Below are 24,452 nucleotides of genomic sequence, written 5' to 3'. Positions count from 1 at the left end.
TAGATGAGCCACAGGGCAAACATGTCCATTGAGATAAGACTATTTAAAGATCTAAAAACTAATAGCTGGAGAGTCGTTTCACTAATAGACATGATATTTCCTGCCTCCAGTAGGATAATTTTAGAAAGAGACAGGCAATGTTACAGGTAATCAGGAAATCGTATCAGGATATCTCCCCATATTCCTCACTGTCATGCTGAAATGCATAATTCAGTTTCCCCACACTTTCAGACAGCAAGTAAAGCAAGAAAAAAATACCCTTTTTCCTTCGCCGTGCCAGCTCTCTGCTTTACCTTAGGTATTTAAAAAAAAAAAAAAAAGGCTTTTAATGGGGCTGATCCTAAAAAGCAAATCAATATGAGAAGACCAACTTGTGGAAGACCTCATCACAAGAGAGTCGACAGAAGTACTCTTACAAATCATGACTTTTGCAGTAGTAACATCAGACCACAGACAGGAACAGGGGGTGAGTCCCACTGATTTCACGTACAGGACCAGAACCAGAAGCCACGAGTAGATGCGTAGATGACTTACACATTTGCCCTAAACCTGCATTTTCTGGTTGCCATATGGACTTTCACTTTGTTCATTCACCACTGTGTGCTTTCCACCTTGGCTTAGGGAGACAACTGTAGACAATGGATTCAAACCTCTGTAGAAAATTGCCAACAGATATACCCTCTCATTTCTTTGAAATTATATTCTTCTGATTGAGAACAGTATTTGCCAGAAAACTAATAAATATGAACCTGACAGGACATGAGCTGTTTAGAAAGAAAAGAAAGAAAAAAGGAAACGGTGCATGGAAATATATATCACAACCCAGGAAAAGGAAGAAAGAGGTTAGTTTATCTGTTGCAACAACTGTCACTGTGTAGTGATTAAAGCACATAAAACATTGCCTTTAATCCAATGTAAGCAAGTTAAAATTGCATATTCCCAGTCTATACAATCAATTGCTTTCCCAGAAGTCACTGACATGGAAAAGAGAGATCTGTCAGAGTCCTCACTTCTGTAAAATTGCAGGTTGATTCTGCAAAGCATTTGCTAAATAAATTTTCATTACTGCAGGAGATCATGGCCTTAATTAGCATTAGTTAAATTGGGACCATTTCTTGAACTAGTCATGTTCGAGCTGGATACTCTCGTATACAGACTCCTACTGTGCTTAGGTTACAGCAATATTAATGTAATATAGTACATTGACACAGCACAGTAAGAATCAGATTTTTTTTCCCCTTCTGAACAATGCCAACATGCAGCCAGATCCTTCCTACTTCGAGATTCCTCACCATCACCGAACTAGATCTCAAACCTGCTCATTCTGAATTTTTAAACTGAGTCTGCATAGCAACTGTGCAACACAAGCCAATTTTTCTGATTTTTCAACATAAACCAACTTCAGTGTGGGGGTACCAGATGAATATCAACGAGACTAGATTTGGCCTACATTGTAAAAATGCATTTTAGTTTAAAACCATGCTTAGCTGTGTCTTATTACACTTTAAATTGAAGTTTCGTAGCTCAAAAACAAAACAGATCATGTTCCTCCTTCCAAGGACACCTGAAAACAGTTAGCTACATACAAAGTCAAAATGACATTAACGCTAGCATGTTTTCATCACAACAGAATGACCTTTATTCTTAGGTGGGATCCAAGTATTTCAACAATGTTCGCTGACAAAGGCAATGAATGTTTCAGCATGACCTACTGGACATTTCTGGTGGATGAGACATGGATGAGACAACAAGAAGAAATACAATAAAATATACGTGCACACATCCATACCTCTCTCTCTTCCTGTATATAGACACATACTTCTTACCCTTAAATTTCAATGTGGTATCTTGCATATTTGCATTACTCACTTGGCAAAGAATGGTACTATTCCTTATCTCGACTAAGAGATCCAGTACTCGGTACCTCTGAATATCAAACAATGTTATTTTGCATGTGGCATCAAGAGTTTCACACCAGCAAAACACTTCAGCCTACCCTACGCATTGCTCCAACCAGTAGAAAGGTCCCACTGAAATATAAGGTGGTATCATCAATATGTTTTACTGGATCAAGGCTTTGCTCTCAATTCTGTGCATATTACTGGAAAGTTTTGGGATTTTTTTACTTTCCAAATTGTCATGTTTAAAGGCGTATTTTTCATTTTAAGTCTTACTTGAAGAGGAAAACGTGAGCAAAATTAATTACAGCTTCTCATGCCACAAAGGTACTCCAGCTTTGGTAGCATTGCACAGCGTGGTCTCTCCCAGGAACGTGAGATTTTACAGGAGGTGACTAAAATACCTACTGGTTTGGGATGCTCATCCTAAAACACCCGAAGAGAGGCCAAAAACAGGGAGGCAGCAATTAAAAGCAGCAAGTTAAGTATTTGCAAGATAAGCAACACTTAAGAGTGTTTAAGATTAGGTATTCCCCAAATTGAGGCACTTTTTTTTCTCCTTTCCCAGATATTTCCACTGTCAAAAATATTGGCCATGACAGACACGCACACTGCACTGTAAGAATGGCAGAATTATCACAGAATAGCAAAAGCTATGAAACAAACTTACTGAAATGACGCCTTTTTTTAATGTTTTTATTCATAACAGTATTACATGGTGTGTTACAGAAATTAATGGAAAATTTCTAAAAATTTGTTGGTTTTTTTTGTTGTTGCTGAATGCATTATACATAAAGTTAAAAATAATGTGTCCGTATATGTTAACAAATGGTCATTATCTGAGGTAAAGTTAAAGTAGGTTTAGAAATGTACTGCAACAGTCATTTTCATCTTTCTCATCTTTATTAAAAAAATATGTGTCAGAATGCAGAAATAAAAATGAATGAAAACCACAGAGTAAACATTTTTGCAAAGAAGGTGCCCGGTACGTTATTAGATGAAAGGTTTCATCAGACACTTGGATGACTACGATCTATCAAAATATCTTTTCATGACAGGTAAAGATCAAGAACCTAGGGGGGGGAGGGGGGTGATAACAGGATGGCTGGTGGGATTCCCTGGTTTTTAAATTTAAAGTGACGAATTTAGTGCCAGTGAAGGATGAGGGATTAAACAATTGCACAAGCTGGATATTTTAGTTATCTACAATACTGGTACAGTGCAGAGGCCTTCCAGTCCTCTCAACTCAGCATCTCAACCATGACAAGGACGATCTAATCGTATGACAAGACAATTCAGAATTTGTTTTTATTTATGAGCGTTGGTAAAGGTCAGACAAACGTCCACAGTGATGGTCCAGCTGTCTCTCATGAGACACTAAAATCCCAGCCTCACTCCCTCCGCACCTATTCGTTGCAAGGACTACGTAAATGATCTGCTTCCTACAAATATGATGTCAATGGATCCTCTGAGACATAAATCTCTTCTTTTTCTTTCAACATTTTACCCCATAACTGGAAATGCACTGACGATACTAAACCTCAAATGTCCACGATGAACCAAAATTGTCTTCATGGTTCCGTATGTAGGACAAAACCCAAAAGAGCCAGTGAGGAAGAAAGTAGCACCACTGTGCAAATTAGGAAAATATTCTTAAAGAAATGTCCTTCAGAAATGCTTTTACCTCTGCTTTTTATCCTGAAACACTCAATCCACCAAGTCTTAATTCATCTTCTCCGGTTAGAAAACTTGATCATTCTTCTGATGGGAAAATAAGATTTGCTACAAAGCTGTTTGCACATGACTAAGGAATAAGCATCAAATGACCATGAATGGGGATAAAAGTTCTCTTCTCTGCAGGTTCATTAGGTCTATTCACAGCTAATTTTTCATTCACATACATTCTGTAACGCACATTTCTCTAATTTCTCTAATTCAAAATAAAAGACTGGAATCATGTTGTGAGATTTGGTTGTACATATCAACAATCGCCACCCCAGTTATTCTGTCTTCTAAACCATTTTTAGCTTATAAGAGATGAAACAAAGCAAAATATTTATAACTCCAGGCCTATTTTAATCATGACAAAAATGTAAATCCTAATGTGTCAATTTAAAAACAAAATCTGCACAACAACCCTAAAAACTGATTAATCACTTGATTTCTTTAACCTTCTTTTTCTATTTTTTCCTTTTTTTTTCTTTTTTTTCTTCTTTTTTTTTTTTCTTTTTAGTGTTAAACCACTAAATTCAATATACTGTAACTGCATAGGAACATCAGGAAAACACATTTGACCTGTATAACAATTCTCTGTAGGGCAAAAATATATAGATTCTTTATGAAAATCATGTGCTAAACATATGAACCCAAACACTGCACTTTTGCTTCATAAATGTAAAAAAAGGAAGATTTAAATTCTTTTGTTCTGTGTGTAAACAGTTTGATGACTTCTATGCAGAGGTTCTGGAATCGCAAAGGAATGTCAATGAAATGTGACTTCTTGTAAGTGGAGTATGTCCGTGTGAAAACTAGATCATAAAATCACGTGTTCCCATTAATTTCACTAGTCGCTGACAAGCTGACTGCTTTTGGCAAATGCACTTGAGCTTCAGCCCATTACTGTAAGCATGTGAAAAAACCTAAGTGATGTGAGAACCACAAATTGGGTTTGCCACACCTCCCAAGCACTGCAATTTGCTACCTTCTCTACTGTGTAACGGCATTAGTAAAAGAATTTTCATAACATTTATATTTACAAAAAAACTGGCAATTTTCATTCGAACTCCTTAAAGCCATTTCCCCTTAAACATTTAAAGAGTTTAACAGTAAGATTTTTTTCAAGTTATAAAATAAAAATCCCATTTGATTTTTCTGATGTACAAAAAGTGATAAAGATGAACAATTTGATCACAGAATCAGTTTGTTACTCCAAAATCCATGCCATCCTTCTCCCATTTGTAAAGTTCGCTTCATCCAAATTCCTAAACCAGAATCATACCAGTATTATTTGGCAAATGATTTTTTTTCATCAAAAATGGCACACAGAGAAGAAAACACTTGTCTGCATAGCATTACAGCAGCAAGATACTGAAGAAATAAAAATATTCCTTTTCTGCACTTTGTTTAGAGTTTCCTAGGAAATACTGACTCTTTTGTCTTTCCTCAGTGGGACTCGATGTCCTTTCTCTACCCACAACATGAGTATTCAAACAGAAAAGCAGCATTTCTTCCTCATGATGCGCTCGAACTTAAAGGTCCATTTGGCAACATTTTCAGTCAGGATGGATAAACAACCGAGTTTTATTCTGTGGTTTCAAGTTAGGAATCATTTCGGCAGGAGGCGTTTTGCTGTTAGATCTGTCACTCATACAAAACTACAGAATAAGAAATTAAAAAAAAAAATGACACTGCCAGTATTTTTTTGTTGTTGTTTAAGTATGTCTACACAGGGGAAAAAAAAAGTCAGGATCAGCCTGATGTAAATGATGATGAAAAACATGTCACCATGACATAAAAAGTGCCGACTTGTGCCCAAAAGGCTGTTGAATGATAATGCCACTGCTACATACAGACTCTGCTTTTTGCTCAAAAGAAAAAGAATGTCTAATACTCAATAAATTTCAGATGCTCATTATTTATATGTGGCATACAGAAGAGAACAAATGTTTAAAAGGAGACTGAGGAGTAAGATTTCCTAGTCTGGATACCCATGACTTGTGGGGACGGGGCTGGACTCGTGGTATGATAAGCAGGGAGAGTTTTTATTTTGTGCTGCCATAGGAATCTGCCATTGGTTGCCAAAAAAAATGTCAGGAACACATGTAGAGCCAGTCCAGGAGGGGAATCATCTCTCCTTGTCAGACAAAATCAGTTGGAAAAAAGCATGAAAGGCAAAGGCCTGCCAGGTTGTTGGGTTTCGTTTGAGTCTTGGAGCACCACAAGCCTGTAACAATGCTATTTCTTAGGTCTGTTGATCTGGGCGTAGAGAGGTTCTGCTTCCTGGGGATAACAAAAATAAAATAAGCGGAGAGGTCTCCAGACAGTTTTTAGAACAGTTTTAGAACAACTGCTTAAGAACAGCAATACCTCGTGAGTCAAAACCCAAAGAAGTGTTTGTTTTCTGTGCTGCCTTGAGTGATCACAGCACCCCAGTTGAATTGTGAAGAAAATGTGACATTATTTCAGAAAATGAATGCTTACTATCAATTTCCTCTTCCAGTATTGGCCGTGCACCGATCCTCAGGAGGTATTGCTGGGCATAGACATATGAAGAAGTGAAATGATATTTATATGACTAGATGTTTTGAAGTTTACAGGCCAGAAGTGTAGCTGGCGTAAAACACTGTTACTCGTACCAGGCTGAGACTGCCCCCAGCAGCACAACAGCAGAACATAGCTGTGGGTTCTACACAACTCATGGAGAAAAACACTTGCAAACAGAAACCGCCACTGAAAGCTGAATCCCATCCACTGAAATCCCATCACTAATGAAGCTGTGATGGGATTTAAAATAACAATATGAGTTGCCTATGAAGAATGAGGAAAGCTAGCTCTGTGCAGTTTGATTAGGAGTCTGTATAACCATTAGTACAATCATTAAAGCTGGGAGGAAAGCATGTCGATTTGCTAACAGATACTTTCTTGCAAATTTCCTGGATGCGGGGGGGAAAAAAAGCTGCCATGTTCTTCAGTGTTGCTTCATAGCTGACACTCTGTGTTTTAATACTATGTTCATCTTGGCTGCAGTGGGAAGCTAACCATCCATGGACCCTGGAGTCCATTCTACTTCACTTCCAGAAACTAATTTATTAAACTAAGAATGACATCTAAAAAAAGAACAAGACAGGCAGAAAGGCTAATTAATGCCATACTGCATTAACTCTCCACAGCTTGATAAATATTCAAATACCATGCCACGACGTTGAATTTAACCAAGTTAGAATCAACTCATGTAACAGCAGCATCAGCAGAAGCTGACTTTCAGCAAAAAAACTCTAAAGGCTGGCAAATCACTGGGCACTGTGGAGCACAGAAACGTCTGGCAGGGATGGCACAGGCTTTTAATCACTGCTTATAAAAATGATGCTGCTGATGAGAAAAAGAGGCCAAAGGTGGATGCCTAGGGCTACGTCTACTCAGTGGGTAGGGTGCCTGGCCAGTACTCCAGGCTGTGCCCCGTCCCGCCTCTCTGTGCATCTCGTGTTGAATGAGGAGCAACACAACAAGGCTCCTTCCAAAATATGACCCGCTTCTTACGCGCCAAGGAAATTTGTCTCTTATTCCTTGAAATAACTACATTTCTGGAGCTTGCAAAGACTCTGCTTCCCCATTTCCCACCTATACGAAGCCCTGAGTACACTACAAGCATTATGGGAGGATGAGAGAAATCCTTTGGAATGATTAAATAAAGGCTGCTGAAATTATGCCCAGCAAGAAGCAAATATATTTTGTGACCTTGAAAAACCGAAGGTAATCAGAAGAAATGACTGAGAGTAAATAACTGCATTTCACATACTGTGTGCTAAGTCCACCTATGCCAATTTTCATGTACCGCGGACATGAAGCTGGCAGAATGATCTATCACAGCCAGTTCAGAGAAAATCTGTACTAATTAATGTGGGAACCTGACACACACCAAGCCATTCTTCAGGCATTTGCTGAACCTGAGGTGATTGCAAAGGGAAGTGAAAAGGAAGGAGGAGAAGAAAAGGGGAGGGAGGGAGAACATCCCTTTGGAACAAAAGATGTCAGTTTTTCAAATGCCTTCGGGGGAAAAAAAGAGCCTTTCAAAATGTCAAGCGTGCTTGTTAGAGCTGTCCTCAAATATCTTTAAGGTATGTAGATGCACTTAAGTAACAGGTGTCCTAACGTGTCACTGAACTTGACACCATTGGAAGAGGAGGAGGAGTTCATCATCGGTCACCACTACTTTCAACAACACATGAATCAGCCTTTAGAATTAGAAATTTCTTTTATTCATACCCAATATTTATCTGAACGTACACTTCATGTGGCAAAGGCCTGCATTTCTCACTGATGTGAATAATTTTTCTTCTAGTAGACCAGATCATTTTGAATGAAAAATGTGCTCTTATGTCTTCCTTTTTTCCCGCTTCAGAAGCCTAAATGAGAAATTAATTGCAGTAATTGCGTGCAATCTTCTCAGCCAAATTTTTTTGTCAATGACTGAGATTTGTTTTCTAATATTCTGAGATAACTCAAGCAGTGCATCTTGCCTGTAGCCCAACATCGCAAATGGTATTGTAAAGTATTGATAATGATACTCAAAAGAGCAAAAGAGAGCAGAAAGAGACAGAAAAGAGGCAAAAGTAGAGTCGAGTGCTGTTGACTTCACAGATAGCTTCTCTCACAATGCCAGGCACGGAGGCTTCAAAAGCATTATTTTGGAGGGCCTTGGAAGCAGAAATAAACCCCCTTCTTTTTACGTATGCCACTCAAAAGTCACAGTGAATGTCATTAAATGGCAGGTGAGCCTAACTCTTCTCGCAGCATCGGAATCATCTCACCGATGTTTTCTGCTTTCTACTTCTACCACTGCGTTGGGAACAGATCAGGAGGGAAGGAAACAAAAGAATGGGTCTTTGTCAGAAAAAGGGGGGATCAAATAAAATAGCATACAAAACTTCCAATTCACATAAACACCTTGAATCTTAAGGTGTTTTCCTTTCTATAGGATTGGCCCAGAAGCACTTCTGATGTACCTTCATCAACCCACAGGGAAAAAGCAAGACGACAACTGGCAGCACCTTTTTTTGCTGCTAAATCCTACTTGAAGGGGGATATGCAATTTCTGGCAGGTGTTTGAAAAGTAAATGTTTTCCTTTATGTTTGGAAGCTGCTATCAAAGTAGTGTTTAGCTATATTCTCACATACTAATGTGGCTCTTTACACTGAACAGTAGCCTTTAAATAACGAGATATTGCAGGAAGAGGATAGGAATTCACAGGTCAGGTATCTGACCAAAGTGACAGGTTGCAGTAAGGGACCAGAAATGTCTAAATATACATGCCTCAAGTTAGACAGATAAATATTTAGGAAGCTACAAGTATGTTGTGTAAATGTTGAGTTATGAACTCTCTCGGAATTAACTGCAAAAACTGCCAAAGAGAAAATTTTCCATATGTATGCTACATTTACATATTCCAGAGATACTTCATGCTTAAATTCAGTTTATTCTTCCCATTTTAAGGAACATTTTGCACAATAAACAAGACTGTAGCAAACAGTAAGTATTTCTGGTATAGTACACTACTGCATGAGGTAACAAGGTTGCTAATGGTTTTGAATAACTTTATGTAAATACTAGAAGTAAATTTGCATCCAGTTTAAAGATATTAACATCTGCTCTCCAGCAGAACTAATCATTGGAGAACATCTCTTGAAAGATTCAGCATCTACTTGGGCTTCTGTAGGTGAGCTCACTCACAAAACGTAACACGGGACTTGGTTAGGAAGAAACTATTTTTACATTGGCAGTCCTTTCATGGTTGCGAGGCACCCTGCTATGCGCAAAGCTTCAGGCAAGATGTACTGAATTGTAGAGGTGAGGCCCGCATAGATTACTTTGCCTTTTACAATAGATTCTCAGCATCGGTTTTACTCCTGGCTGACTGATCAGAAAAGGCAGGCTCAAATGACAGAGTTTCATGAAATAAATGTGCTGGAACGCCAGCCAAAATGAGAATCTTGTGCTGGGGATGCAAGTGAAGGGAACGGGAGTGCAATGCGTCTTCTCTATTGCATGCTGACTCAATAAAATAGGACATAGTAAACTTGGCAAGCGGAATTCAAATTAACTACCTCTGGTGATTAGACAGGTAATTCCTATTGGCCCATTAACAGCCAGTGGCTTTGGTTATTTTTTTTAGTCAGCCTCTATTAGCAGCATAAATATAGCAACCTTCTAGTTCCGGATTATGACTGGAGAGTGCCTCTATTCTTACTATAAACCTACCTAGGAATATTTCCTGTCTCAAATACCTAGTTTAATTATTAGCATTTTAAAAGTCTCTGTCGTTTTAGTATCAAGATGGATGCTATACATCCATAAAATGAAAAGCAATGAGAACTACTCAGAAAGATGAACCCTGCTCCATCTTGGTCCCGATATAATAATAAACTGCAGCAAGGAAACACTTATTATTTCTGGGCCCCTTTCCTAACAAAACAGTAGCCACGCAATTACACTTTCCATCTATCTGTCAATTCTTCTTCATAACTTTTGAACCCGATGGCCAATTCAAAGCAAATTGTTCAGAAGTCTCACTGAATTATCGCAAGTGCCTTTTTTAAATCAGTTGTTGTGCAGAAGACAGGGAACTTTTAAATGACCTCATTACAGAGAAAGCTAGGAGAGCTTGTCCCCTAATTGAATTGCTGGATTGCCGATCAGCAAGTACATGGCTCTAGACAAGCTACACAGTATGTTGTCTCTTGTTTAGAGGAAGAAATTGGAGAAATGCAAGGGTACCTGGCTAGTTCAAGTGGGCTTGGAGACATGGGAAGAGGTGAGAAACCTGTGTATGAGCTGGTCGTACTAAAATGGATAGCTCAAAGGGGATTGTAGCAGCGGAGAGGAAGGCAAATCTGTAGGATGCCTCTGTTCACAGAGCCGCCTGGATTTCTCTGGGTCTTATCCCTTCAGAAATATGATAATGAACAAATAAGCACAGAGCCTGAAATGACAATTTTAGGATTTCTCTGGAATGAAGCTGTGATCCCTTTCCAAATGCACAACACTATCTACTTCTCTCTCAGGTTCACAACCCTGCTTCGGTGCTGTGTCTTTAGTTTGAGAATGATAGCTCTAGAGCCTACAGTAAGAATAGGTCACCTATAATCATTATGAATTTCTCTTTGGACTCTATTCAGGTCCTATTGAGCTGGATAAATGATGGTAACAGATCCTGCAAATACAGCCTTTGATATTTTGAGCCCATTCAGATTCTCAGTGCAATAGAAAGGGGGCAGAAAGGAAGAGGAGGATGCAGAATCAGCTTAATATGCCCTCCTGAGGCTCACTAAGCTCCCAGGTAAGCCAATGCTTTGTCTACAAGTTGCTGGTTTCTTTCAACTTCCTAATAACAGCCCAAATAAAGAGTTATAGTAGTCCATCCTGGAGCTGACTAAGATTATTAGGAATATTTATCACTAAGAATGGCACTCGCTCAAAGATGGATGATGGCAGCTGGCCACCGAAGTACCACCAAAAGCTGACAGACAAATATTCTAATGAACTGTTGCTCTCCTGACAGTGCTGATAGCATCATGAAGGGTGTGACATATTTTGAGGGCTTATAATTGTCTGCACACATTTCACAGAACAACTAAACAACTTTTTGAGGAAGATATGCTCTAGCCACAAATGTTTTGAAGGTTTCCCGAGAATCTCTTGTGAACGACTGCCAGTGCAAGTCTTGAACTCGGCAGCATATCAATAGAGCTGCATTTGTTCCAGCACTTAAAATGACTTTCATTGCAATAATTGTGGTATCAAATATTCCCTTGTTCTCTTTCAGAAGTTTCACCCTGTTGCTAATTTCCCTTCAAGAACCAGTTCATGTCATTCATACAGAGTTAGACCACATTCGTGATATCCGATCCCAGTATTCAGGCAGAATTTATTCTTTCCACAATCAGGATGCTTTGTTAGGAGATGCCAGCCAACGTAACCACAAGTATCCAAAGAAGCCTGACATCAAAGAGTCAAAGTTTGCTCTTCTCCTTCCCTTTTCTCATCATCCTTGAAGGCTCCCCTTTCTATAGCCTTTGCTAAGGTTTCAATTGTATAGCTTCAGTGCTTCCTAGTGTCATGGCATGCTAGAACCATTGCTTACGTTGAGTGAGGGGCTGAGGCTGAAATACCCCCAAGAACAGAAATATCCACACTGGCAGGGTCTGCACCTAACACTTTGTAGTTCGGGCTAATTGGGTGCACTGATGCAGAGGATGATCAGGTGAAAACTCCTCTGTTCAAACTTCTTGCTTTAATCCGAAATGTCAATAATAAGAAATGTTTAACACATTCGGTAGCATCAGTGCTTTCCCTCTCTCTTCTTTCACCATAGTTATCCCACACACAATCTAAAGACATCAGTAGGGATTAAATGTAAGTCAGCTGAAGATGGCAGACTTATTAATCAGTGTTCTCTTCACCCATTCTGGAAAACCACTACCCATCTTCAATGCTGCTCATGAACAAAGGGAAAACAACCGAATACAAATCTTGCTATGAACAGCTCTGCAAACAGTTGATTTTATTTCACCTGTGAAAGTTAGGCCTGTCTGCTTCTTATCTCCAACCATAAAGGGACAAAAATGTAACTTATACATAAAACGTCACACTTACCTACTAAAAACACATAGCTATTTGTAGAAGAGGGACTTATAAGAATGACTACTGGTACGATGAGGATTTTGAGAGCTTAAATTGAAGATCGCAAAAGGAAGAGAGGAAAAACAGAGAAATGAAGATAATAACTGAAAGATGCCTAATTATTTCTAAATGAGAATATGGAGTATCAGAAGGAACCAAGAAGCCAAATTGCTAAGGTACCTTGAAAGATCAGAGTACAAGCTACTAGGCAGGTGAGTATCCTGAACACATCAAGACAAGGTAAGTAAAGATATTATATGGGCATAGCTGATTGAGATGCTGGGAACAGATATATTTGAAATTTCTGAACACAATACTATGTCATGCTCCTGAGGGGCCCATTCATCCAAGTTGCATACTGTGCTGTTCTTGGTGTGAAGAACCATGTTCTAAAGAGTGAAGTAATCTCCTATCTAACACACAAAAGTGGCTTTTATGCACTGTGATTCTTTTGTACTACATGTTTCTCCCCACTAAGTTTCTCTCCAAATGCGGAGCTCAATACACAACACAGTAGTAAGTCCTGAACTGGTAATTTTCCATGGAGATTAGACTTTCCGTTGCTCTGACGATACTAGGCTTCAGAATTAGTTGGGCTGGTTGTAGCAAATGGATTTCCTATGGACTGCTGCTGAATGGCACTGCACAGAGGCACAATACTAGTGTAACTTCACTGGTTAGAGGCTTTCTTTTTGTTCAGCTTCCTGTTCCTGCCTACAGCTTTTAGGAATTACTATAATATGATAATCAGTAACTTTATTTAACGTTTCCCAGAATATATTTCTGAGAATTATACATATTTTATGCAAGACTCTACAAGGATTAACAAAAAATATAGGAAAAACATATGGAATCACTAGTAATATACTGTTCTTGTAGCTCCCAGAGACCCTTGACAGGTAAAAGAATGTATTTTACTAAGCGCTATATAAAAGCAGAACACAAGGAGTCCCTCGCTTGACTGCCTTACACGGTAATATGCATTAATAGACGTAAACTACTGTTTCAAGTTATCTCCAGAACTCCTGGTAGGTAAACGTGTGTGAAGCTAGTTTACAAATGATGCTAACTATCTTTGTGACAGTCAGAAAATTAGAAAGAGATTTTATCATTAGTCTCCCTGTGATGAATTTCAGAATTACCCTGACTAGGATAACCCACAATAAACAAATGTATATGGATTTGCAGAGTGTGGGACTCAGATAAAGGTCAAGTTCTCTTTCTTGATCTAGGAAAGAACTCTTGAAATGGTCTGAAGCTGGGATAGCCAGCTATGTCAGTACTGACCGAGGTCAGGCAAAGGCAAAGCCAAATTACTATGTGGCACCATCTATCTGCAGAAGCAGTTCTCGCTGGAGTACAATAATCAACGGATGCTCTTGCTAGAGCAGCTCATCCCAGCTTGATTCTATCCTTTACGCTGTCATTTTTAGACTCAATGAGACACAAAGCTTAATGCTACTTTTGCTTTAGCCCCCAAGAGCTGAGCATTACGTTGGTGAAGCTAAAGAACGGGGAGAAGCCTTCTCACAGCACCACATATTATTAAGAGATAATCTTATTACTCCCAAGTGGATCAAAGCTAAGTTATTGTAAGATTTTTTTAACCATATTTAATGTACAAAGTAAACTGACTCCTAATGAAACTATTAATTTTGACTTGAAACCAAATTACTTCGGCTCAGGGTGGATAAGTCACTGGTAAACAGAGTGCAATTTCTGTACAAAAATAAAAAGGGTTCTACCATTGTTATGGATTTGCTCCAGGAACTCTGCTGAAGCACAGAAGCAGTATCAGATCACTTATTTGGGTAATACAAAACATGAATGGCAGACAGGGAGAAGATAATGAAACATATCCTTCAAATAATAACACTAGAGAGTATTTGGATGGAATAACAATGCTCAGCACTCATAAAACTTTGTAGCTTTACTGTCTTTTTGGTAAAACTTATATACTGTATAGAAACAAATCACAGAATATTCACTGGCAGCCACATTTTCTAACGTGTTCTGTAACACAAAAGATGAAAAGATCATCTTTCCCGTCTGTCTGGATTTAAATGACTTACATTTGATGAATAATTTTTGAAACATCAGTATGTCAATGGTAATATGAATGATCACAATTTTCAGATGTTTTTAATTTGCAGTTGGAGACAAAAATACACAAACCCATTTCAATATTTTTACATGCAGATAATAAATGTGCTTCTTCTACTGATTATCACATTGATTTAGTGTAGAGGTGTTCGTGTATCATTACATAATTTTATTTAATGTTTGTTATGTCTATGGGTAAGATGTCTTATTCCATTTAATATGTTACATCTGACTAAAGGCTAGAGTGGATTTGATAACAAAGAAATGTTCTGCCTAATACGTTGTTAGTAATGGCTCAGTTTCCCTATTTCCCCTTAGAATTTGAACATGAAAGTAAGTCTACATTTCTTTAAAGCATGCAGACAGCTGAAATACACATATTTGCATAAGTTGCAACACTTAGTGAATGGCAAAAGCCATGCAAACCACTGAGCATGAGGAATACACTGTGGATAATGGAGAGGAAAAACAGAAGAGATGAAAAGGAGAAACAAACCATGCATCCATGAAAGCAATGGTAGGCACTGGTGGAAGAATAAGTGAGCACCTCAAGGTGTAGAGAAAAAAAGGACAGATACCTACCCCAACCTGCGCTATCTAGCTACCGACCTGTGGACTTATAGTATCACCAGTTGGCTCACCAAATGGATCACTGTTGGATGAGGCCTGAGACCCATCAGGCTAGAATACAAGAACATAACACCTTTTTTTCTCAACAAGAAGAAAGTGAAAAGTCAACACAAGGTTATTTTCATGCTGTGGGCATAACAAGTACATCCTATCTCATGAAAACCAGAAAGTGAGACCTCACCGCTGATATGTTCTCAAAAGCCATAATGGTTTCCTATAGCTGATGCAGGCAGGAAAGGATCTCACCAGTACCTGCTGGAGCACATGCAGGAGCTGCCACAGACTTCAGAAGGTACTGGATCAGACAAATGAGAACTGCAAAAGGCCCTGAAAGCCAGTGAATCTATGTGAATCGGAAAGAGTCCAAGCTTGCATTATTTTGTACCTTTGGGTCCTTTTTTGTACAGACTCCCTCTTGCCTTTGGCTCACTTAGGCTCTTAGCTGCCTAAGATACCTTGTGATTTAAAGTCATTGCTTGGATAACATTTCTTGCTTTGGTCCACCGAGTCTAAGGCAAAGAAATCACATACTGAGGGCCAGAACATTGAGGAGTGTAACTAGGCAAGCAACTAGGATGCAAGAATGTGCAAGACAACATCAACCATCATCTTTTAACACACAAACTCTCACATCTCTTTCTGCAGCCTCAGCATGTATGTTGTTTTACCTCGGACTTCCTTACCATCAATAAGTGAATGCTGGTATGCTAAAAAGGACATTGGCTACAACTAACATATATAACCTTACATATGAACTCTCAGTTTGGTTCCTTGTATGCAATATTAGTGCATATCAACAGAAATGTCATGCTATTAGCTATCAAAAGCAAAGCAGGAAGTAAATTCTGTCTGCAGTTCCCCCTTAAATACCACCCAGCCCTATTAGAATAGTTATTTCTGACACTGCCAAACAACATTTAAATAACTTCTGTCTTTTCTAGCTTAAAAAGAGCTAATCGGTATTTAGAAACCTTGTTGCTACTCACAGCCTCTTGCTCCTCACTTTTGCTTGGGCTTTCAAACCCCTCTTCAAAGAGGTCATCTGCAGCAGGATCACTGGTATGAGATGCTGATGATTTTGATGGAGAACTCTGTCTGGGTGCAGGGGTTGGAGCTAAACAAAGATTAAGGTAACAGCAACAGAATATATATCTGTTAATTTGTTCAGAAAGACACAGCAGCACAAAATTTGCTCATGCTTTAGAGCCCTCAACTTTTATTACCCCTGAAAATTATTTTCTGATGAGGAGCTGTAAGAGGTAAATTTGAACACAGTAGTCATTATCAATTCCATATATTTGATTTCATTCAGCAGTTTCCAAATTAAGTTTGGCTGCATCTGGCATATGTCTTTAGGAACCAGGGAGACGCCACTACGTTACATTAAGAATGCATGAGTCGCCTGCCCTATGGCAGGAAAGCGAAACAGAAGGTCTCCGGCTGGCCCCTGGTAAATCTGTCTCTCATGAATTCCTCTTTTCAGCAATCTGCAAAATCCCCCATCTCCATGCTATGAACACGATAAGCTTATTTTACAGCTCTTCAATGAATTTCCTCACATGTCCAATACATCAAGCTATTAAAATAAATACCCATTCCCTAATTTCTGCAAAGTATGGCTTGAATGGGACATAAGTGAAACCATTTGTAAGGCTGAATGTCATGGGCATTTTCCAACTAGCTTGCATGTCCCTAGCACAGAACATATATTACTGTCATTTTAGGAATTAAATTTCAGACTGCAGCTATCGGGGCTGTTGATTTCAATGGTCTCTGAAATTCCTCTCTGATACTTTTCTTCATGGCTGGAACACATTTAATAAGCTAGACCATGCATGAAGGTTCTCAGTCCATATCTGTGTTGCAATTTACTGTATGAAAAAAAAACAAACCCAGAAATGTTTTGAGGAGCAGTCACATCTGAGGAAAGGTATAGCTGAAAGCATATAAATACTCACGTGAATTTGTAGATGGTGTCGTGGAAGTCACAGGAGTCAAATTTAACTGAGAGATGTCAAAGTCATCACAATCATCTGCTTCCTGTGCCATCCCAACTTTGTTAAAGTAACTTGAGAAGGCCTCTGAGGTACAACTGAGGGAAGGCTGATCTGGTTTTCTTGATGGCACTGGTGGAGGCTGAGCCATCTGGAAATCTTTAAACATTTCTTTTCCCATTTTCTGTCTGGGCCTGTCTGTCTGTGGACTCGATCTGTTGGAATCACTTGTGGGTGGAACAGTAGCTATAGGAGCAATGGTACCTTGAAACATGGCTGCTTGTAAAGGCAAAACAGTTTGTGTTGGCATGAAGGCAGTTGGTTGGAACTGACCAGCTACAGATGGCCACGGTTGCTGAGTAGGAGGAAAAATCCCATGTTGGCCCCATGCTATTGGCTGTCCTCCCTGCATCACCTGAGCAACTGGAGGCTGAGCACCCATGGCCAACTGCTGTTGAACAAGTGGTTGCTGTCCCCAGAACGAGGGCAGAACAGCTCCCATGGCAACATAACCTTCAAAGAATAAAGAGAGCAGGGGGGAAAAAAAAAGATGAAAGATTTTAACAATACTGTCAAGAGCATGCAGAAAAAGCTACACAATAAATCAGAAACATGCAGGCTACATTAGTGTTCCCAGAGCTTCAGCACACTTAAAAAGAAAACTGAAAGACATGGTTGAATTCACATCACTGAACAAATACTTGTATACAAAACCACAAATTGGTGGATATTGGCAATAATCCTTCCCCTCATCTGAACAAAAAAGTTCTTCTCTTCCTCAGTGAGTACCCCCTTGGGTCTGTGAAGACCTGTGTGCACGGACCTTGTTAGCAGCTGACAATCTGGCAGCGCCTTTCCCCAGGGTTCTGTCAAAGCACAGCTGGGATCAGTTTGGTCAAACCACTTACCAGAACCACAGGAGCTCCCAAAACATTCCCTAAACTCACACCCTTGGCAGCACAACCCCACTCCTCACCACTGAGCTCTGCAGACTCTTCTTGCTACCCTGACTCCCTCCATCCTCTGCCTTTCACCTCTGCCTGTCCCGTTCCTCTCGGGGCAGGGATGTCTGGGACTGAACATGATGCACTGGGTCAGTCTGGGATGGAGTTCACCTTTTCAGAGCAGCCCATACGCAGCTAAAAAATGAGCTGCCAGAGCAAGCAGAAGGAAGGAAGAGGACACCCAGGACTCCCCTTCTGTGTAACTTTGCTGCAGTTCCTCATCCTTTTGGCTTTTATTCTTTGTTGGGGAGAGTGACTTGAAAACCAGCCAACTCCTGCCAATGGCATAGTGACAAAACTGGTTTTAAGTTATGGGGAAGCACCTTCACATACGTTAGGTAACAGCTCAAGGGCCCTCTAATGACAGTGTGACCTTCTTGCAAGAGAAAGACTCTGTGCCATCTCTTCCGACGCAGGCACAGTTCAAAACATTCTGAGGAGCAAAGCACGTGTCTCAAATTGCATAATAAAAAGACAGAGCCCAGATGAATTCAGATTAAAAAACCCCACATTTGGTTATTATCCGGTTACTTGAGAACATCAAAAAGGTCTTGAGCTTCTCCTGTACTACATAACTAATAACAACAAACTGCTTCAGGTATTACGCTAGCATAAAACCTCTCTAGTTGGGGAGGAAATTAAAGATTAAAACTAAAATGATAATTGCTTCCTGTCAGACCTGAACCCTCTTTTCAAGCTACCAAGAGTTTGACTGTAGGAATTATATGATCAGGTGCTTTGCTATTTACAATGAAAAAAAACAATCTGAAACTAAAACTACTGTAAAAAATGTTACAAATTAAGCCACGTAATACAATTATGTTCCACTGATAGAAGTATTATGCTTTACAGATATACCATTTCACATTTAAATTAATGATTTACTGCTAATACTTTAAAATATGCAAGCTCTCTTTTACATTTAATACTGTCGTAGCTTTAAAACTCCTGTTTCTAACCTGAGTGTTTTTCTAAGTCGTCCTGTAACTTTTCCCCTTTGCTTTATTTCTATGCTGTTTTGTAATGCTAAATGTAAAGGTGGTTGCAAAATTGTAAAGGGAAAAGCCCAAAATAAAAATAAAATAGAAACAGAACTTTGAAAGACTACGTTAACGAGTGATGAAAGAACAGTAACTCAGATATATATCTCTTTCAATAGATGGCTATGATGGATTCTCCAGATGTCCTTTTATCTTGCCCCCACCGTAACCTCATCCAAGCAGCGAGGGTTTTCATCTGACATTATCCCCAAACACTTCACCATCAGTGTAACCTTTCTGAGACGCAGTGGCTAATCTGATGCTGCAACGCAGCCCATCAGAGAAGGAGTTAACCAATTAGAAAGTCACTGTTGAATGATTCAAGGCACTCCTCCTCCTTTTTTTTTCCGTAAGTGGAGCTGAGAGCGCTGCTCTTGCAGTGCTCCGAGTATCCCAGGGAGAGATCAGCAGTCAAAAACCACATGCCTTGCGTGTCTGCAGAATGCTACACAGCTTTTGAATTTTGAGCACTTTCAGGAACACAGAAAAATCTAAAGGAAATATCAAGATTTGACTAAGTGGAATACCTTTGAAATGCAATCAAATTCTCCATGTCTCATTCTCTCTTTACTGGAAACAGCACAGGATATTCATTGCTACCGCAAAGAAAGCAAAGCTAAACTAAGTGCTTTTTTCTCTCTTGCTACTGTACCTAGAAGGTATGTTATCCAGATGGCTGAACTATGGTTGAACTCCCAGTGACTTTTTTGGCTTTTGTTTTAAAAAATGTGGGTAAATTCAAAACAAGGTACTCCCAGCTTGTTAAAGACTTGTTTTGCCTTGCCCTGCAGCGCTGTCCTCAAAATCCTTCCCCACTTCCACTGTACTAAATTAACACCCTGAGTACTGAAATGCAAACCAGAGCTGAGAACTGATCACCAAATTTGAGTCAAGCTCATATTTCCCCAGATTTCTTACCTGAGGGTACGGCAGCAGTGCTGAAAGGTACAGAACCAAACATGTCTGTACTAGCAGGAAGTGACTGGGATGAAGATGGGATAAAGGCATCACCTGGAGTAGCAGGAGTCTACAAGAAAACAGGAATAAAATACAACGATGACATATCAGCTGTAGTTTCTGCAGGCACATACTTTGCTGTTGCATCATCCGTAACTCAAAAAATACAGGTTTGGAAGGAAGAAAGAGAAAGAAAAAAGAATGGAAAGACGTAGAAGGAAAGAAGCAATAGAAATAACAGTATTAGAATTTGCTGGAGACAGGAGAAAAAGAAAGAAAATGAGAGACTTTGTACCAGAGAAAAAAAAAAAAAAAAAATTTGCCCGGAATACATCACATGCAAAATATTGACATCATTTCTTTCTCCAGAACATACAGACTTGTGATTCTAGGTGTTAGGTGACAACCAGTAGAGTCAGAAGACCAAGGCATTAATGTAAGAAACAGTAAAGGCAAATGAAATACCTGCGGGATTTATGGAAAAGTGAATACATATTTCTTCCAATTAACCAACAGGACCAGAACCATAGGTCTACACTAAAGGAGAAATCCAATCTAATTGAGCAAGCTAAGGATGAGGAGACAGGACTTTGAACATCTAGCCCAGACATGCTCCAGAATACCTTGGAGATCTGAGGCTGACGACTTCACAGCGCCTCAATTTTCTCAGTATATTCATACTCCCCTACAGCTTAATGTAAGGTTCAAAACCTTTATAGGAAAACGATTGTTTTTTCATTTTATGATGCAGAAAAGCATGCTGAAAAATCTTCTTTGCCCTCAAAACACATTCAGCCCTCTCTCTCTTTACTGTTTTGTCTTCCTTCCTTTAATGGCAGTTCTGAGATACTGTTTGGTGGAACCAAAGAGACATGATATATAAGGCTGTAACTGGATCTTCCTGCAGTGCAGTGGAGAGACAGAGTGCAGTGAAGCATGCATATCTGATAAACACCAGGGAAAGAGATCTGCAGCTCAGGTTATATCTTATGTGACACCTAGCCCTATATCAGAAAAATAAAAATTGAAGATATTTTTGCACATCATCATGAAGCAATGACTCCACATTCAATTTGCTTCACTTTTATTTTCTCGCAACATAAAAACTACTTTGAAATCCTCCCTACTGGAATGGCTGATGACCTGAATTGTAAATGTGCCCAATAAATGTGTTGAAAATAGCATGTAAAAAAATGCACAGTTCAGTTTCCCTGGATACTCACTGGGGGAGAGGTTACATCAGGAGGAGTGGACATGTCCCCAAAAAGCTCTAGTTGGGTAACAGCCTGTAAAAAGGAAAAAAAATAAATCCATTTATCTTTTGAGGAGAAGAAACTGTGAGTTAACAAGTTACAACTTGTAAAGTTAACTAGTAACAGCTAGCAATATAAATCCCCAAAAGCCGTGTAGGCTTCAAATGTCAAGTCCCATATGGAGGAAGCACATTGGTTCAAGCTGTGGGATTTTGATACTGCTGATGGACCCAAATAGCCAGCAGCTGACCCTGTAAAATGATTCTGTAGGGAATTCTCCACCATAAAAAAAATGAATAAAGCATGAAAAAACTATCCAGAATGGGACTGGATGCATTACTGCTCTGCCTTTAACGTCAGTGAGCACCAAGCATGATTTATGGCCAGCCCTTTTCCCTGGCTCCTTTTCTAAAACCCCGTTTCAAGGTCTTAAAACACAGCAGACAACTGTGGAAGTGACATTAGGATACAGAAGGGAAGGGCTTTTAAAGTGCTGCCTGATTTCCCCTTGCCCATGGGACAGGTGTGACCTGGATAAGTGGACTTGAAGGAGGATGCACAACTGGGTTATTGTAAGTTTGTAGCTCTACATTTAACTCATGCTAGAAATGTTTTCTCCGGACGTCCTTCAGTTTGATCTCAAAACAGGTCACCCATACAGGTCTCACTCAACTGGACCAGAAGAGAAAAAGCACTTTCATAATAAGGAGCACCTTGAGTGGCTGCATAATCAAAGCTCCTTCACATGTTCTGGAGTAAAATGACTCTCTTCCACCCATCTACATCCACAAATCAGTCCATCTGGAGTCCAGGGACGGTAAAGCACGGTCCCTTATAGCTCTGCAGGAAACCTAAAACCCATCTACTATCCTTATCAGGGTGGCTATTCTGGAAAGCTGTGATGGGAACTCAAGAACTACTCCTTCTCCACTACCTTTCTGCTGCTTAGTGACTTTCCTTCTTCCCTGTGTCATACTCAATCGCACCCACACATGTGGGAAGCTACAACTCTCCTTTTGAATGAGATTTAATGCAAATCTTAATTCAGTTCACTGAATCTCCTCCCCAGCTTAGGCACACAAACATTGTAGCCTCCTATCACATAAATAGGCTTGAAATTCAGTTGAGTCTTGACCTGCAAATGTAGCCAACACTCAGCGCTTTAGACATTAACCACACTGGCTGGTCAGTCTTTACAACCTACCAAAGGAGCAAGATCGCCTAAGATTTTTTCCTGCCCTCAACCTTCTGTTATAAATGATCCTTTAAGAAATAAGGCTACCATTCAAAATACAGTAATTTCAAAGGCTTATATGTTTTTGCAATCCAATCTCTATTCCTATATACAAAAGCAATGCTACAATCACTTAGACCTGGAATTTGTCTAGCAGCTTGGATGATTCTCAGCTTTATGTCTAATGATGCACCTAGGGATGAATTATTTCACATTTCCTCACGTCATGTCTTATATTAAATAGATCACATTGCTTTAGTGCTATGACAATACATTTTCTTCTTATGGGCTTATATATCCCTCTAAGTATCTGTGCAGAAATGGAAGAAGGAAGTCAGAAGAAAATCCACGTTTTCTTCAGGGTACGCCGATTCTAGTGTACATTACTCAAATACTGCTAGAAGTAGCTTCTGCAAAAAAACCCCAAACCCATAAGTCACTTCTGCAGTGTGTGCAAACACACTAGGCAAGTATTGTTAAAATGCCCAGAAAAGTTGGAATAATGACAACAGCAGCTCTCATTTGGAAATCACTGACTCAAGAGATGCCAGGTGACACTAAATTACAGAAAGAGCCTCTTTCTTCTCATCTCTCCAAATTGCTTGTTCAGCACCACCCCTAAATCTGCCCTTTCCCTGCATGACTGGTGAGTTTTTCACTGGTTTCTCCTCTCTGGCTTGCTAAGAAATAGCATGTGTCCTTTCGAGGAGGCCATGAGCAAAGGCTCCCTCAGTGCTTCCATCCCAGGTGAGAAAGCAAGAGAGCAAGCCAGAAGGGATGTGAAAGGGCAGGGCACACGTGGTTACACAGACTAAGAGGAAGCGTCTGTAAAGTTACACATTTTTTGTGACAAAAATATTATACGTTTCATATCAATACTGAAAATTGATAGTATACTTTTGAACTCAGGATTATATGGTATGTATTTGAAAGGTGGCAACTCAGATCTCTATGCCTCAATAACCCTGTAAAACGGGAATAATAATACTTTTCAGAGTGCTTCAAGGTGATGGATCTTTAGAAACTCTTCACAGATATAATTCTGTTAAAGCTCTTAAAAGAAACTCTGTGGATGGATTTCTAAACAGGCAGCTGGAGAGAGTGATAGGAAAGCCAACTTCATTATTTGTCGAAATAAACGTTCATTCACAATATTCCCCAAAGAAAAGGAATATATTTACAGGGGAATTATTTCTCACAGAATAGCAACCTTATATGCAACAGGAGCTATAGAACTATGTCAGAGGATGTAAATAGAAATTTTGTGGGAACACAACTTTATCGTTTACTTACTAGAGACAGTCTTAAACAGCAACCCTTGGAGGTGGGATTTTAAAGTCCCAAATGGTTCAGCTCTGGATTCTGTATCTAGCTTATTTCTACAACCCAATTCTCAGCCTGAATAAATGAATGCAACTTTTTCGACATAGACGTAGTTTTATCCACTTGCAGTGTATGAGATTCTGGACACCAAAGAGTTATTTTTTATTTTTGTGATTTCACTGTCACTACAGAACTGATTTCACCCATTATGCTTTTTTAAATTATTCACATCTGATATTAACTATATTCCAGTGAAGTTAATCCCAAGCTGAACATTTTCAAAATGCACTATTCCTATAGAAGATTTCATCTATATTTCCTTAAAACATTTTTAGCGTCACAACCTTACCTGAGTGACTGAAACAAGATTTTCATCAATGTCCAGCAATAAGTTTCCATTCTGCAGCTGTAAAGCATGATTTATGAAATGAAATGAATGATTTATGAAAATGACATGAATTTCTGAGCATGAAAATGATAACCTCCATAATTATTGACTTCAGTATTGAAATGAAAACCCTTTCCATCTTGCAGTGAGCACAGATATGAAATCACGCAGTCAAAACAGTGAGTTTGAATGCTGCTGGGACGTGAGGCAAACATACACTTTATTTGTGCTA

General features: G+C 39.3%; 1 protein-coding gene across 27 annotated transcripts in view; it reads right to left on the bottom strand.

Moving 5' to 3' along the window:
- Nucleotides 1–2,564: 2,564 nt before the first annotated feature.
- Nucleotides 2,565–24,452, bottom strand: part of DAB1 (DAB adaptor protein 1) — a 484,695-nt gene continuing 462,807 nt past the window's right edge. For 20 of the 27 annotated variants that reach the window (XM_076340092.1, XM_076340090.1, XM_076340089.1 and 17 more), the window contains 7 exons: nucleotides 24,182–24,238; nucleotides 21,246–21,308; nucleotides 19,984–20,092; nucleotides 16,986–17,534; nucleotides 16,014–16,141; nucleotides 15,007–15,078; nucleotides 2,565–5,897 (listed from right to left, as the gene is read on the bottom strand). In XM_076340092.1, the coding sequence (XP_076196207.1) occupies nucleotides 5,853–5,897; nucleotides 15,007–15,078; nucleotides 16,014–16,141; nucleotides 16,986–17,534; nucleotides 19,984–20,092; nucleotides 21,246–21,308; nucleotides 24,182–24,238 (1,023 nt within the window). In that variant the 3' untranslated portion in view covers nucleotides 2,565–5,852. Of the gene's footprint in view, nucleotides 5,898–14,979; nucleotides 15,079–16,013; nucleotides 16,142–16,985; nucleotides 17,535–19,983; nucleotides 20,093–21,245; nucleotides 21,309–24,181; nucleotides 24,239–24,452 lie in introns of all 27 variants that reach the window. The other 7 variants (XM_076340106.1, XM_076340114.1, XM_076340110.1 and 4 more) reach the window with 4 other exon arrangements.

Source organism: Aptenodytes patagonicus, chromosome 5 (genome assembly GCF_965638725.1).
Source record: "Aptenodytes patagonicus chromosome 5, bAptPat1.pri.cur, whole genome shotgun sequence".
Taxonomy (NCBI): domain Eukaryota; kingdom Metazoa; phylum Chordata; class Aves; order Sphenisciformes; family Spheniscidae; genus Aptenodytes; species Aptenodytes patagonicus.
Note: the sequence above shows the minus strand (reverse complement) of the source record. Positions and strands in the feature narration are given on the sequence as shown.